This window comes from Pseudopipra pipra, chromosome W (assembly GCF_036250125.1).
Source record: "Pseudopipra pipra isolate bDixPip1 chromosome W, bDixPip1.hap1, whole genome shotgun sequence".
Taxonomy (NCBI): Eukaryota; Metazoa; Chordata; class Aves; order Passeriformes; family Pipridae; genus Pseudopipra; species Pseudopipra pipra.
In genome coordinates this window covers 34974351-34988544 of record NC_087580.1, presented here as the reverse complement: position 1 = coordinate 34988544, position 14194 = coordinate 34974351, and the positions used below count along the sequence as shown (strand labels likewise).

The window sequence follows — 14194 nt, the reverse complement described above, 5'->3', positions numbered from 1 at the left end:
TGGGGTCGGCTCGCCGGGCCGGCAGGAGCGCTGTGGCGGGAAAAGTAATGGCGGATCGCGCAGAGCCTCATGGGAGTTGAAGTTCCCTCTTGAGTACTCCGCCGGCGCGCCTGCGCAGTGCAGCCAGGGCGTTGACAGAGCCCCCCCCCGCGCGGCTTCCAGGCTCCGCGCTCTGCCCTTCGGGAACCCCCGAACCCCTCGGCTAAACCCTCCCGAGCCCTCCAGCCTTTCCACCCACACCCGCGCTCCCCGCAGCCCCCGGGGGGATCCCCAGAGCCCCGCTCTCCCGCAGGCCCCGCCAGCTCACAGTGCAGCACGGAGCCAGCGCCATCTTTGCTTCCCGGAAGCAACCACGGCGCTCTGCGCGCGCACCGCCTTTAGAGAACTCCCCCCCCCCCCGCCTCCGCCCTCCGCCCGCCGCGCTCCCGTCAGGAATGTTCGCACGGGCGGTGCCGCAGCGCCCTCAGCCTGAACTGAACCTGGTTTAACCTCATGAAATCTTTGATCTCTGGTAGCCAAGACCCTCTTTCCTTCCCCAATTGTCTTGTCCTTTGGGGGGGGTCATAGCGGCCCTTTGCACTTGAGCGGACTGAGGTTTCTACCACAAAGGGCCAGTCCCCTTTCCCAGGGGCAGCTTCTTCCAACAGAACCCTTCCTGGGGGTGTGTGGAGATTCCTGCCTTAGCTGGGGACCCCCCCAGGGTCACTGCTGGAGGTTGAGAGCAGAGATCTCCCCATGAACGTTGGTCTGAGGGAGTTCCATCCATCTCTAATTAAGAATTATTGCTTTTGTGCCAGCTTGAGTAGAATTGCTTCAACAATTGCTTTAGTGTAGAGCACTGTCCTATCTTATCCTGTACTCCTGGTAGTTTTAGTGCTTCTATTGTACAGTAAATAACTGTAATGAAGATCTTTTGTCTGATCATTTGTAACCCTAAATAAATTGATTTCTATCAATAGATCTGATTTGCCATCATTAAAACCTGGGGGACCTAAATGGTTCAGTCACACTTCTGTAATTCCTCTAAACTGAAACTGTTGGCATAATCCAAGGCTGAGATTGGATCCAGCAGCCCCCAGCACCCCACAGGAAGTTGGGAGCTCAGGGGGCCATCCCCCTTTGCCAACACCCGTGCCCAAAGACCCTCATAGGACCATCCGACCCACCAGACCACCCTCCCTTTTCCACCCTTCTCCCTGTTCCTCCCACTTTTCCAAAGTCCCCTCAATCCACAGGCCCCACCCCCGGATTACTCTGGGGGTCCCAACCCCCATTTTTCCCTCCTCTCACATCTTCCACATCATCCCCCAATCCCCAGCTTCCTCCAACTCAGTTTGGGGTCCCAGCACCCCAAAAAAGGGGTTAGGTGGGATCCTGGGTGGGCTCTGAATATGTTTGGGGGGTTCTCCGGGGCCCATGGGGAGATTAAGGGGGGTCCCAGCACCTTTTGGGGTGAGCTGGGTGCCTTTTAAGGGGCAGGTGCCCCACCAAGACCCTCCCAGAGTGGCTTGACACAGGGGGAACACAGGGGGGTCCCCATTCCCAATCCATCCTGGGGCTGGTTCTGCCCCCCCAAACTCGGCTCCACCCCTTGGGATTCCCCCAAGCCCCTCCCCCACTGCCCCCCAATAACCAGGACTGGGGAGAACTGGGAAGCTTTCCTGGGATCACTGGGAGCAGCCGGGCAGAGGCAGAGTGACAGCAGGGGAGGGGGGACACACAACCCCCCCAAAATACTCACGGGGATGGGGGGGGTCCAGGCTGGGCCCGAAGCCCCGGGGAGGGGCTGCGGCCACCGCCGGCTCAGGAGCTCTGTGGGGAGAGAAAAGGGGGTGACAGGGGCCACAGGAATCATACTGGGAGCACCTGACAGCATGGTGGAGGCATCTGGGATATACTGGGAGTGGCTGGGAGTGACTGGAACCATAGTAGGGATGACTGGGAGCAACTGGAACCACGCTGGGGGCAACTGGGATCATACTGGGAGCAGCTGGGCTCCTATTGGAGTCATACTGGGATCATACTGGGAGTGACTGCAATAATACTGGGAGTGTGTGAGAGGGACTGCAGCCATACTGGAGATGAGTGGGATCAAACTGGCTTCATACTGGAAGTGTCTGGAAGTCACTGGTATCATACTGGTGGCAATTATGATTGTACTGAGATCATACTGGGATCAGACTAGGATCATACTGGGAGCAACTGGTTCTATGCTAGGGGCAACTGGGAGCTACTAGGATCCCACTGGGAGGAAGGGGGAGCAACTGGGACCATGCTGGGCAACCCTGGGATCATACTGGGAGCAACTGGGCCCACATTGAAGGTGGCTGGGGTCATACTGGGAGTGACTGGGAGCATTCTGAGGGCAGTTGGGACCATGTTGGCACAACTGGGATATACTGGGAGCAAGTGGGATCACACTGGAATTGACTGGGATCATACTGGGAGGCACTAGGACCCCACTGGGGGTGACTGGGAGTGGCTGCGAGCAACTGGGATCATGCTGGAAGCTACTGGGAGCATTCAGGAGTGAATGGGACCACACTGGAGGCAACTGGGATATACTGGGAGAGACCAGGAGTGACTGGGATCATACTGGGACTGCCTGGGAGTGTACTGGGAGTGACTGGGAGCATGCTGAGGTCAGCTGGGATATACTGGGAGAGACTGGGAGTGACAGGGATCCTACTGGGAAAGACTGGAACTCTAGTGGGGTGACTGGGAGCAAGTGGGACCCTGCTGGGGGCAAATGGTTTTATCCTGGGGGTGACAGGGAATGTCTGGTTTCATCCTGGGTGTGAGTGCCACCATACAGGGTGCCGCTGGGATCATACTGGAGTCATACTGGGAGGGACTGGGAGAGACTGGAACTACAGTGGGGTGACTGGGAGCAACTGGGCCCATGCAGGGGTAACTTGGGGGGTAACTTGGATCCTACTAGGAGAGACTGGGATCATTCTGGGAGTGACTGGAACCATAGTAGGGGTGAAATGGAGCAACTGAAACCACGCTGGGGGTGGCTGGGATCATACTGGGAGCAACTGGGCCCCTAATCAGGTTGTACTGGGGTCATACTGAGAGCAGCTGGGCCCCTAGTGGGGTCTTACTGGGAGTGACTGCAATAATACTGGGAGTGTGTGAGAGGGACTGCAGCCATGCTGGGGATGAGTGGGATCAAACTGGCTTCATATTGGAAGTGTCTGGAAGTTACTGGGATCATACTGGGGGTGACTGGACTCATACTGGGATCATACTGGGAGCAACTGGGACCATGCAAAAGGCAAATGGCATCCTCCAGGGAGTGACTGGAAGTGACTGGGGCCATACTGGACTCAGACTGGGAGTCCCTGAGAGTGAAAGGAACCGTCCTGGGGGAGTGACTGGGAGCAACTGGGACCACCTTGGGGGCAACTGGGATCCTATTAGGAGTGACTGGGAGTGACTGGGATCATAGTGGGAGTGACCAGCACCATACTGGAATCACAGTGGGAGTGACTGCAAGGGACCAGGATCAAACTGGGAGTGACTGGAACTACACAGGGGGGATTTGGGAGCCAGTGGGACCATGCTGGAAGGCAACTGGGAACATCCTTGGAGCAACTGGGATCCTGCTGGAAGCAACTGGAAGTAACTGGGAGTGACAGGGTGCATGCTGGAGGCAACTGGCATAAACTGGAAGTGACTGGGAGTGACTGGGATCATCCTGATGGAAACTGGAACCATCCTGGGGCAAGTGGAAGTAACTGGGTGCAGTGGGTTTCTGTGGCTGGGTTTTGGTAGCGGGGGGGCTACAGGGCTGGCTTCTGTTAGAAGCTGCCAGAAGCTTCCCCTGTCCCGTGGAGCCAATGCCAGTGGCTCCAGGACAGAATTCCTGCTGCTGGCCAAGGCCAGGCCAGTCAGGAGTGACAGTAACACCTCTGGGATAACATATTTAAGAAAAAGAAAGAATTCCAGCCAGGGAAGAGTGGAGTGAGACCATGGGAACAGCACTGCAGACCCCAAGGGCAGTGCAGGAGGAGGGGCAGGATGTACTCCAGGTGCTGGAGCTCAGGCCCTGTAGACCGTGGGGCAGAGCAGGGTGGGGCAACTGTGCCCCTGCAGCCCCTGGGGGAGCATCGGGGTGCAGAGACCCCCCTGCAGCCCCTGGGGGACCATCGGGGTGCAGAGACCCCCCCTGCAGCCCATAGGGGAGCATCGGGGTGCAGAGACCCCCCTGCAGGCCATGGGGGAGCATCGGAGTGCAGAGACCCCCCTGCAGCCCGTGGGGGAACATCGGGGTGCAGAGACCCCCCTGCAGGCCATGGGGGAGCATCGGGGTGCAGAGACCCCCCTGCAGCCCATAGGGGAGCATCGGGGTGCAGAGACCCCCCCTGCAGCCCGTGGGGGACCATCGGGGTGCAGAGACCCCCCTGCAGCCCATGGAGGCTCCCACGCTGCAGCAGGTGGATGCAGGAAGGAGGCTGTGACCCCGTGGCAGGCCCAGGATGGAGCAGGGTCCTGGCAGGGACCTGCAGCCTGTGGAGAGGGAAGCCCAGGCTGGAGCAGGCTTTTCCTGGGCAGGACTCGTGGCCCCTGTGGGGGACCCACACCAGTACAGCTCATCCGTGAAGGACTGACCCCATGGAGGAGTGACCCACGGGACAGCAGGTTGGGAAGAGCTGCTGCCCGAGGGATGGACCAGAGAGGTCCATCAAGGACTGTCTCCCGTGGGAGGGACCAGAGAGGTCCATCAAGGACTGTCTCCCGTGGGAGGGACCCCATGGGAGCAGGGAAAGAACTCCAACTCCTCTCCCTGAGCAGTGGCAGAAACAACTGACAGTGACCCCCATTCCCGTCCCCCTGCACCGCTGAGGGGGAGGAGGGAGAACATAAAAAGAGGGGTGGGGGGAAGGTGTTTTTAAGACTTTTATTTCTCACTCTTTGGCTCTTATCCTGTTAGTAATAAATTTAAGTACTATTCCCACTTGGAGTCTGTTTTGCCCATGAAGGTGATCAGTCACTGACCTCTCCCAGCTCTTATCTCTACTTATGAATCCTTAGCTGTTTTGTTTCTTTTTTTCTCTCTTCTCTGCCCAGTTGCAGAGGGAGAGAGAAAGCGGCTTTAGTGGGTACCTGATATCTGGCAAGGGCCAACTCACTACAAGAATATAAAAAGAAGTAATTTTTTGGTCTTGTTCTGATGCACTTAAGGAGCTGGAAAAGCAAGACTGGTGCAGGGAGGTCCAAAGCATGGCTTTGTGTCTGGATGAGGGAGACATCACATTTAGAGGAGACAGACTCTGCAGTTGCTTTCCTAGACTTTGTCCCACCTTAATGGTTTTTTTCCACCCACGGCAGCATTGCTGGGAGATGTTGCAGTGGCACATCCACCCTTCTCTGCCAGGGCAGCATCTTGGCCCTTCCCACCCCACCATGGATTTTCCATTCTTGTGGCAGGGACTTGTCCCCATCTGATATCCGAATGGGAAATGCAACTCCTGTGGGTGGCTTTCATGGTTCCACCACAGGCTGGCACAGATTCTGATCCAGCTTTGAGAAATTGTGTGGTCTATGTGTTCTGGATAAAGCTGTCCCAACTTTGCACACTGTGATCCGAGGGAGTTTCGGTGGGCAGTTTGTGTATCAAAAGCACTCAGTAGTAAAATGTACCAAGTTGCACCTGTGCACGAATCTGCAGGAGCTCAATGCCCTGCGTACCCACACAGGCTTTTCTGTCTCGAATCCTGCTCATTCTGTGCCTGGGACTGGATTTATTTCAGCAGCTAAATGGTTCACTGGAGGACTAACTGAGTCTGAGAGCTCCAGTCCTTTGCAACAGATTATTGACGTGCTGGTAGGAGCGGCTCCCTTCCTTCCCTTTCCCCTTCATTATAAAAACACGAACTGTAGAGAAACCAAATACCACACGGCCCCTGCGCCGAGCTCGTCAGTGCTCCCGGCTCGGTGTTCAGCACAGAAAGTCCCTTTTATATTTGGGAAGCGGAGGGAGAAAATTCTGGAAGCGCGAGAACGCGGCGATAGCTGGGATGAACTAGGAGCCCTTAAGAAAGGACTGGGAGGTACTGGGATAAACTGGGAGCCCCGAGGAAGGAACCGGGGCTTTTCCGCCATTTGCGTAGCGCTGAGGGCAGGGCGCTTACGCCACTTGCGTAGCCTTACGCAGTTTACGTAGCTCCCCTCCCTTGCTGTTACCGGCGGCCCCTTACGCCATTTGCGTAGGGCTGTGGGCAACGGCAGAGCCTCTTACGCCGTTTGCGTAGCGCTGTGGGCAGTGGCGTTAGGAGCGGACTGGGGTGGACTGGGATGGACTGGGAGCCCTTAGGAAGGGACTGGGAGCCCTTTGGAGAGGACTGGGATGAACCGGGAAAGGTCTGCGAGCCCTTAGGAAGCCACCGGGGTCCTTCCGCCATTTGCGTAGCGCTAAAGGCAGGACCCTTGCACCATTTGCGTAGCCTTACGCAACTTACGTAACTCCCTCCATTACCATTACCAGTACCCCCCTTACGCCGTTTGCGTAGCGCCGCGGGCATTGCCAGCCCCTTACGCAATTTGCGTAGCGCCGCTCTATTGCCGCCCGCGTCGCCGCCTTACGCCGTTTGCGTACCCTGCGCCGTTTGCGCAGCGCGGCGGGGGCGGGCCCGTATCCCTGCGTGCCGATATTTATTTATCAGTGTCCAGGCGCTCGACCCCTCAGCCCCTCACACACCCACGGGCCCCACGGCAGCGCGGGGGAGGATCCCGGGGGTGTCCAAAAGCTCCTCCAAGAGTCAGTTTATGGCTTTGCAGAGGGCTCTCAGGAGTCACCGAGGGGCTGAATGAAAAGAGAGAAAAATTAAATCTTTGGGGGGGGGGGGGGGGGAATATAACAATTGCATTTCTGTTTTCCTGAGGAGCCGTGGGTGTTTTTAGGCAGCTGCCTGCAGAGGCCATTGCCGTTTTGTGAGGTGGCATTAATGCAGGAGGAGACTTGTGCTGCTCATGGAAATTCGGATTTTAAGGTTTTTCTCCTTGGTTTGAAGCTTCGTCATTCTTCCTTCGCCCTCTTTCAGAGCAAAGGCTTTAATTTTTAAACTTAAGGGGAAAAAGTAATAACAACAAGTGAGGAAAACTAGGGGGAAAAGGGAAAAGTTCTTCTGAAAGGATTACAATGTGCAAGCAAAATCAGTTCTCTCTCCAGGAGAGAAAAAAATATTAGAGGTGTAAATTGGCTCCAAAAATGCCCCCAACGGCATGGGGAGGATAATCAGGATGACAAGTCTCTGGGAGCTGCAAGAGAGAGAATTAATGCTGGCATTTGGAAAGACAAGTGATAGTGCTGCATTTGATCTGGGTTTCATGTCATTATTTTCTGGTTTCAGAGTAAGAAAAAGCTGCTCGTTTACTTTTCATGTAGCTGTATTTTTTTTCCTGACTTCTTGAGGAGGCAGAGCTGATGAAATCGTGCTGGAAGAGGCCTGAAGCTTTTCATCTGATGTTCAGCTTCAACAAATTTCACTTCTGGAGTTTCTGCACTTTGGGGGAGGCTGCAGGTTATAGAATGAATTAGTGCATCTGCTAAAGGAAGAGGAGTATTAGTCATATTTAAAACCAAGACTAAGTCAGATTCCTCCACATTGGCTGCAGTTGAATTTTGCAAGGTTTCTGATTTCCTCGCTCTGGCTGTGAAGGTGTTTCCTTTTCAAGCCTGTCACCTGCAAAGATTTGTCTGGGACAGTGATTTCTTCATCACAGAAAAGCAATGTAGAGAAACTTCTTTGCCACCCCAAGATCATTATTTTCTTGATTGCCCTCTTGTACTCTGCTGAGGTTCCATTACATCTGCAGGTCAAATGTAACCTGAATGCAGCACTGATCACAGAGAGCAATAAATATAGTACAGAGCTTTAGTGTGAACTTCATGCACATCCTTGGTTTGTTTGTGTAAGACTGTGTATTATACAGATAATATAAAGCATAAAATAGTTTTCATATCTAAAAATTACTTTTCCAGCACATACTAATGTGCCTTTCATAACCTCCTAATTAGGTTATGTTTTCTCCTAAACTTAATTCCACTTTATGACCAACATTGAGTAGACTTCAACTTCATTTTTGGTTCCAATTTTCACTCTGTTCAGTGTGTGTGTATATATATGTATACACAAGAAGATAATCCTTTATTCAGCATACGGGCCTACATACCAAGCCCAAAGCCCTCTACTCAGTGCTGATGGGCAAACGCTTCTAACAGATAAAACCTCCGTTTTGAATCGATGGTCTGAACACTTTCAGACTCTTTTCAGCACCAACTGTGTAGTCCAAGACTCAGCAATTCAGTCCATCACACAACAACCAGTGAAATATGAATTGGATACTGCCCCCACTTTAGGAGAAACCCTTAAGGCCATACAGCAGGTGAAAATCGACAAGGCAGCTGGGGTTGATGGAATTCCACCCAAAGTCTGGAAACGTGGGGGCCTTGCACTCCATGCTAAATTTCATGAGTTTCTGGTGCGCTGTTGGGAACCAGGCGAACTACCATCAGACCTTCGAGACGCAGTCATCATCACTTTGTATAAAAAGAAAGGTACTAAATCAGACTGCTCAAATTACTGTGGTATTACTCTGCTCTCCATTGCTGGCAAAATCCTGGCAAGAATACTCTTGAACATACTAATACCCGAGAGCAGAAGGAATGCTACCTGAAAGTCAGTGTGGTTTCAGAGCCAACAGGAGCACCACAGACATGGTGTTTTTTCTCAGACAACTGCAAGAGAAGTGTAGGGAACAGAACAAAGGTCTCTATGTCTTTGTCGACCTCACCAAGGCTTTCGATACTGTGAGCAGAAAAGGTCTGTGGCAGATTTTGGAACGTTTAGGTTGTCCCCCCAAGTTCCTTAAAATGATCATCTCACTCCATGAGGATCAGCACGGCCAAGTCAGATATGGCGATGAACTTTCTGAGCCCTTTCTAATAACCAGTGGTGTGAAACAAGGCTGCGTTCTCGCTCCAACCCTATTCACAGTCTTTTTCAGCATGATGCTCCAAAGGGCCACGGCAGACCTCGATGATCAGGACGGTATCTACATTCGATACCGTACTGATCGAAGCCTTTTCAACCTAAGGCAACTGAAGGCCCACACCAAGACCTTAAACCATCTTGTCCGGGAGCTGCTTTATGCTGATGACGCTGCCCTTGTTGCACACACAGAAGCAGCTCTGCAGTGTTTAACATCCTGCTTTGCAGACGCTGCTGAGCTCTTTGGGCTGGAAGTCAGCTTAAAGAAGACAGAGGTTCTCCATCAACCTGCACCTCAGGAAGTCTTCCATCATCCCCACATCACCATTGGCCAATCAGTGCTCAAACCAGTTCAGCAGTTTAATTACCTGGGCAGCCTCATCTCTTCGGATGGTGAGATTGACCGAGAGATAGACAACAGGTTAGCAAAGGCATAGAGAGCTTTTGGAAAGCTTCATAAAAGAGTTTGGCGTAATAAACACTTGAAGAAAAGTACAAAGATCAGTGTTTACAGAACCATAGTGCTGTCCACTCTCTTATATGGATCTGAATCATGGGTCATCTACCACCACCACCTGCGTCTCCTAGAACGCTTCCATCAACGCTGCCTTTGCACAATCCTAAACATCCACTGGTCAGATTATGTGACCAATGCATCTGTTCTAGAACAAGCAGCAGTCACAAGTATTGAGGCCATGTTGATGAGAACACAGCTGTGCTGGGCAGGGCACGTCTCCAGGATGAAGGACCAACCACTGCCTCCCTAAGATCTTGCTCTGTGGTGAACTTGCCACTGGCTGCTGCAAGAAAGGAGCCCCAAAGAGAAGATACAAGGACTCCCTGAAACAACATCTCAACCTTGGCCATATTGATCACCATCACTGGTCTACTCTGACCTCCAGTCGGGAGGCCTGGAGACACACCATCTATAACACTGCTGATGCTTTTGAGAACGCACGCAGGATCACCCTTGAGGAGAAAAGACAACGCAGAAAGAACTGTGTCTTGCAGAATATACCACCTAAGGAGTCTTTCTGCTGTGCCTTTTGCAATCCGTTATGTCTATCTCGTATTGGCCTCATTAACCACCAACGTGCCTGTAATAAATGTGGATAGAGCCTTCCTAAATCTTCGTTTGCGAAGCCTGGCCATGATGATGATGAATGTTGTTATTGTGAATCTGTAATTCGGTCACTGTTAAAATTGTAGCAAATGCTATTGAACCAGTTGATAATTGTTCAGTTGGTCAATGACTAAGTACTGCTAATCTCTTTTGCCCCCTTATCTTTGGATCAAAATCTTTTGTGCCCTGACCCTCTTGCATCCCAAGGATCTGTAAATCATTCCCTTTCATCAAAAAATATATATTTTTCCTGACTTCCACTTTAAAATCTTCTTCATTAACTCAACTACAAAACAACTCCAATTAGCTGTAGAAGTCTTGAAGACAATGAAAGGAAGGGAAATAACTTGTTTTTCAGTGTTTTAATGTGTCCCACAGTGTGTTTGGACTTGCATCAGCTGTCAGTCCAAGATGGGCCATGTCAGAATTGGTGAGGTAGGGGGGTGAGGAGCAAGGTTGGTCATCCAGGGTCAGTGTGGATCTCCTGAGGAGACACTCAGCATCAAGATCACTTGAAGAACACTTTTATCACCTCCTCCCTGATTTAAAAAATATCCATAATTGAACTAAAAAAAAAAAATACAAATTTTGAAGACTTGTTTTGAAATTGCCTTGAAGACAATTAAAGGAAGACAAAGAGATCCTGAGGGATTTCTGCATTTTAATGAGCCCCACAGTGTGTTTGCAGCCCAGCCCATGATCCTGAGGTACTGAGAGAAGATTGAAGCAGCTGCTCAAGAAGTCAGAAGCCAAACTCCAAGTGCCTTGAAGCATTGCTGGGCCCCACTGAGGGCAGGCACTGCCAAAGCCTCCCCAGGGACTCCTTGGAGCAGCTCCTTGGAGGCCAGGAGTGCAGGCAGACAAAGGCTCTGGGCAGGCCCCTGCAATGCTGAGCAAAGCCTGCCTTGGTTTTGTGGAGCACAAAGGCCAAGGCCTGAGCCCCAGGCCCTGGCCCAGCAGATCCTGTCCCTCCCGGCTGGCTCAGGGCTGTTTGGGGGGCACTGGGATGGGAGGGGGAGCAACAACCAAGGCCCAAAACTGGGCAACCCCTGCCAGGCTCCTGAGGGAGGGGCGAGGCAGAAACCAAGGGCAGAACCTGCCAGGAAAGCTGCTTGTGGTGGCCTGAGTGGCAGAGGCAGCTGCCAGAGGCAAGGGGACAAAGGCCTGGGTGCCTTTGGGCCTTGCAGCCCTGCCAGAGCCCTTGGCCATCTCTCCTGCAGGCTGTCCTGCCCTGGCCCTGCTGCTGCTCTGGCCTTGCAGGCTGCACACACCCCTCCTGCTTTCCCACCCCCTCCCAGCAGCATTTCTAGACCCTCCCTGATGTCTCTGCACCAGCTCTGGCTGTTGCCATGTGCACTTGGCCTTATTAACTTGGATCCTGAGCCCCTGTGCCACAGGACATCCCTCCCAGAGCCCAGGCCCTTCTCCTGGGGGTCACTCCAGAGCTGAGCAGATATAGATCACCTCCCGTTCCTCTGCCAGCACATTGGGCCTGCTCTGGGCCCTCCAGGGCCATTGTGACACTTGGGAAACCTATGGAATCAAGAGGTCACTGGGATACTCCAGGGCCTCCTGGAGCCAAAGGAACCCAGGGACATTGGGAACCTCATGAAATAAAGGGGCCATTGTGACACTGCAGAAATCCATGGAATCAGGAGGCCATTATGGCACTGCAGGACCTCTTGGAAACAAAGAAACCCTGGGACACAGTGGAATTTCATGACATAAAGAGGCCATTGTGATACTGAGGAACCTCATAGAAGAAAAGGAATCCAGGGACACTGTAGGACTTCATGGAATCAAGGGGCAGTTGTGACACAACAAGGCCTTATGGAACCAAAAGAACACAGGGAAACTGTGGAATCTCATGGAACCAAGGGACAGATGGGGCCTCATGGAACAAAAGGAACGCTGAGACATTTTGGAAGCTGATGGAACAAAACATCCATTGTGCCACTGCAGGGCCCTGTGGAAACAAAGGAACACAGGGACACTGAAATCTGGTGGAACCAAGGGGCCATTTTGACATGTGGGGCCTCATGGAAGAAAAGAAACCCTGAGACCTTTTGGAACCTCATGGAACCAAGGGGCCACTGTGACCCTGCAGGGCCTCATAGAACCAAAGGAACCCTGAGACATCTCAGAGCCTTTGGCTGTGCTGGACAAGCTGGGAGGCAGAGCCAGCTGATGGTGCTCCCTGCCACTGACCACCTCCCACAGATGCTCCTGTGTGGCCATGGAGGTGGCTCAGAGGGGCCCTGCCTTGTTCCAGAGCTGGGACATGGCTTTGGGGGCTACTCTTGATCGACCTGTAAAAGTTCACTGAGGGGAACACAAGTCACTTGCAAGAGTTTTCTCTGTACCTGCTGTGTCCCCTGGGCTTGCAGAGCTCTGTTTGCCACTTCACAGCAAGATTTAGTACTTTATCTCTGGGTGACTCCACCCTGGGCAGGATTCTGCTCCAGGGCTCCATTCCCTGCTGACTGGATGGGACGGGCTGTCCCTGCAGATCCTCTGTGCTCTCCTGCACTTCCTGAGTTCCTACAGACAAGTCCTCACCTGCCATCAGAGCCCTCACAAGCTGCAGAGCCCCAGGCAGGTGACTTGGAGATCATTTGTCACCTCCATTGGCCATCGGCCACCAACACACAACATCTGAACCAGCCCTCAGTCCCTGCGACCCCAGTGGGTCCCTGACCTCCCTGCACTGTCTCCATGGACAAACAAGCAAAGCAACAAGACTTTGGAGAGTCTATTCCTTGGACTTCTTCTCAATACCAATGTTGGGAAAAGACCTCAGCCCTCAGGAAGTGCCTGGAGGGGAACCCCTTTGCTGCTGGAACTGCTGTTGTGGAGCCCAGCCCTGTCCCAGCAGTGCCCAGGGCCTGTCCCTGCCTGTGCTCACAGGCCTGACCCACAGCAGGACAGTGACTGAGCTGCCAGAGCACTCAGGCCTTGGGCACGGACAGGAAAGGAGAGGGTGGGAGTGCAAAGAGAACAGCTCTGAACAGACCCAGTTCTGGGGCTCCCTGGCAGTGCTAGGACTCTTTTCCCCTCCAGATCTACAAACATGGAAATGTCCTCCAGCTTCAGGGGAGGTCTTGGAAAAAGATCAGGGAAAAAATTTGTGTCCTTTCTTACACTCAGATTGTGATTCCTCATGTACAAACTAAAACAGGGAGGATGTTTGACAAATACCTTGCTGCACAAGCTTTTATTTTGCTTGAATGCACACAGAGTATGATTCCTGATTAGTACATTTTGTGGGTGAAAAAAAAAGAGGTAGGGAGTGAATTATATGGGATGAAGAATAAAATGTCAGCGTTATTAACATTAACAGATGAACAAAAAAGAAAAGCCCCCCACCACTATCAAAAGCTTTAGAAGGCAAGCTGTACTCAAAATGTGTTACACAATGAGTGTTCTGCAGAAGAAAAGATGCAGTTTATTGCTCCTAAAAAACATCCAGTCATCATTTTCCTTATGGCTTCCTTGAGCTCCTGGTTCCTCAGGCTGTAGATGAGGGGGTTCAGTGCTGGAGAAACCACTGAGTACAGAACTGACAGGACCAGATCCAGGGATGGAGAGGATATGGAGGGGGGCTTCAGGTAGGAAAACAAGACAGTGCTGAGAAACAGGGAGACCACGGCCAGGTGAGGGAGGCAGGTGGAAAAGGCTTTGTGCCGTCCCTGCTGAGAGGGGATCCTCAGCACAGCCCTGAAGATCTGCACATAGGAGAAAACAATGAAAACAAAACAACCAAACACTAAACAGGCACTAATCACAATGAGCCCAATTTCCCTGAGGTAGCCTGAGTGTGAGCAGGAGAGCTTGAGGATGTGTGGGATTTCACAGAAGAACTGGCCCAGAGCATTGCCCTGGCACAGGGGCAGAGAAAATGTATTGGCTGTGTGCAGCAGAGCAGTGAGAAATCCAGTGGCCCAGGCAGCTGCTGCCATGTGGGCACAAGCTCTGCTGCCCAGGAGGGTCCTGTAGTGCAGGGGTTTGCAGATGGCAACATAGCGGTCGTAGCACATGATGGTGAGGAGGGAATACTCTGCTGAGATGAAGA

At 52.6% G+C, this 14194-nt stretch overlaps 1 protein-coding gene and 1 long non-coding RNA gene across 2 annotated transcripts in view; both read right to left on the bottom strand.

Moving 5' to 3' along the window:
• The window catches only part of LOC135405703 (uncharacterized), a 553771-nt gene that overhangs the window by 405205 nt on the left and 134372 nt on the right, over positions 1-14194 (bottom strand). The window lies entirely within an intron of this gene.
• LOC135404620 (olfactory receptor 14J1-like) lies at positions 6203-14123 on the bottom strand (the record flags this gene model as incomplete). The annotated part of the gene is made up of 3 exons (XM_064639352.1): positions 6203-6262; positions 6545-6646; positions 13659-14123. Coding segments are annotated over 3 exons (627 nt in total), but the record flags the coding sequence as incomplete, so codon positions are not given.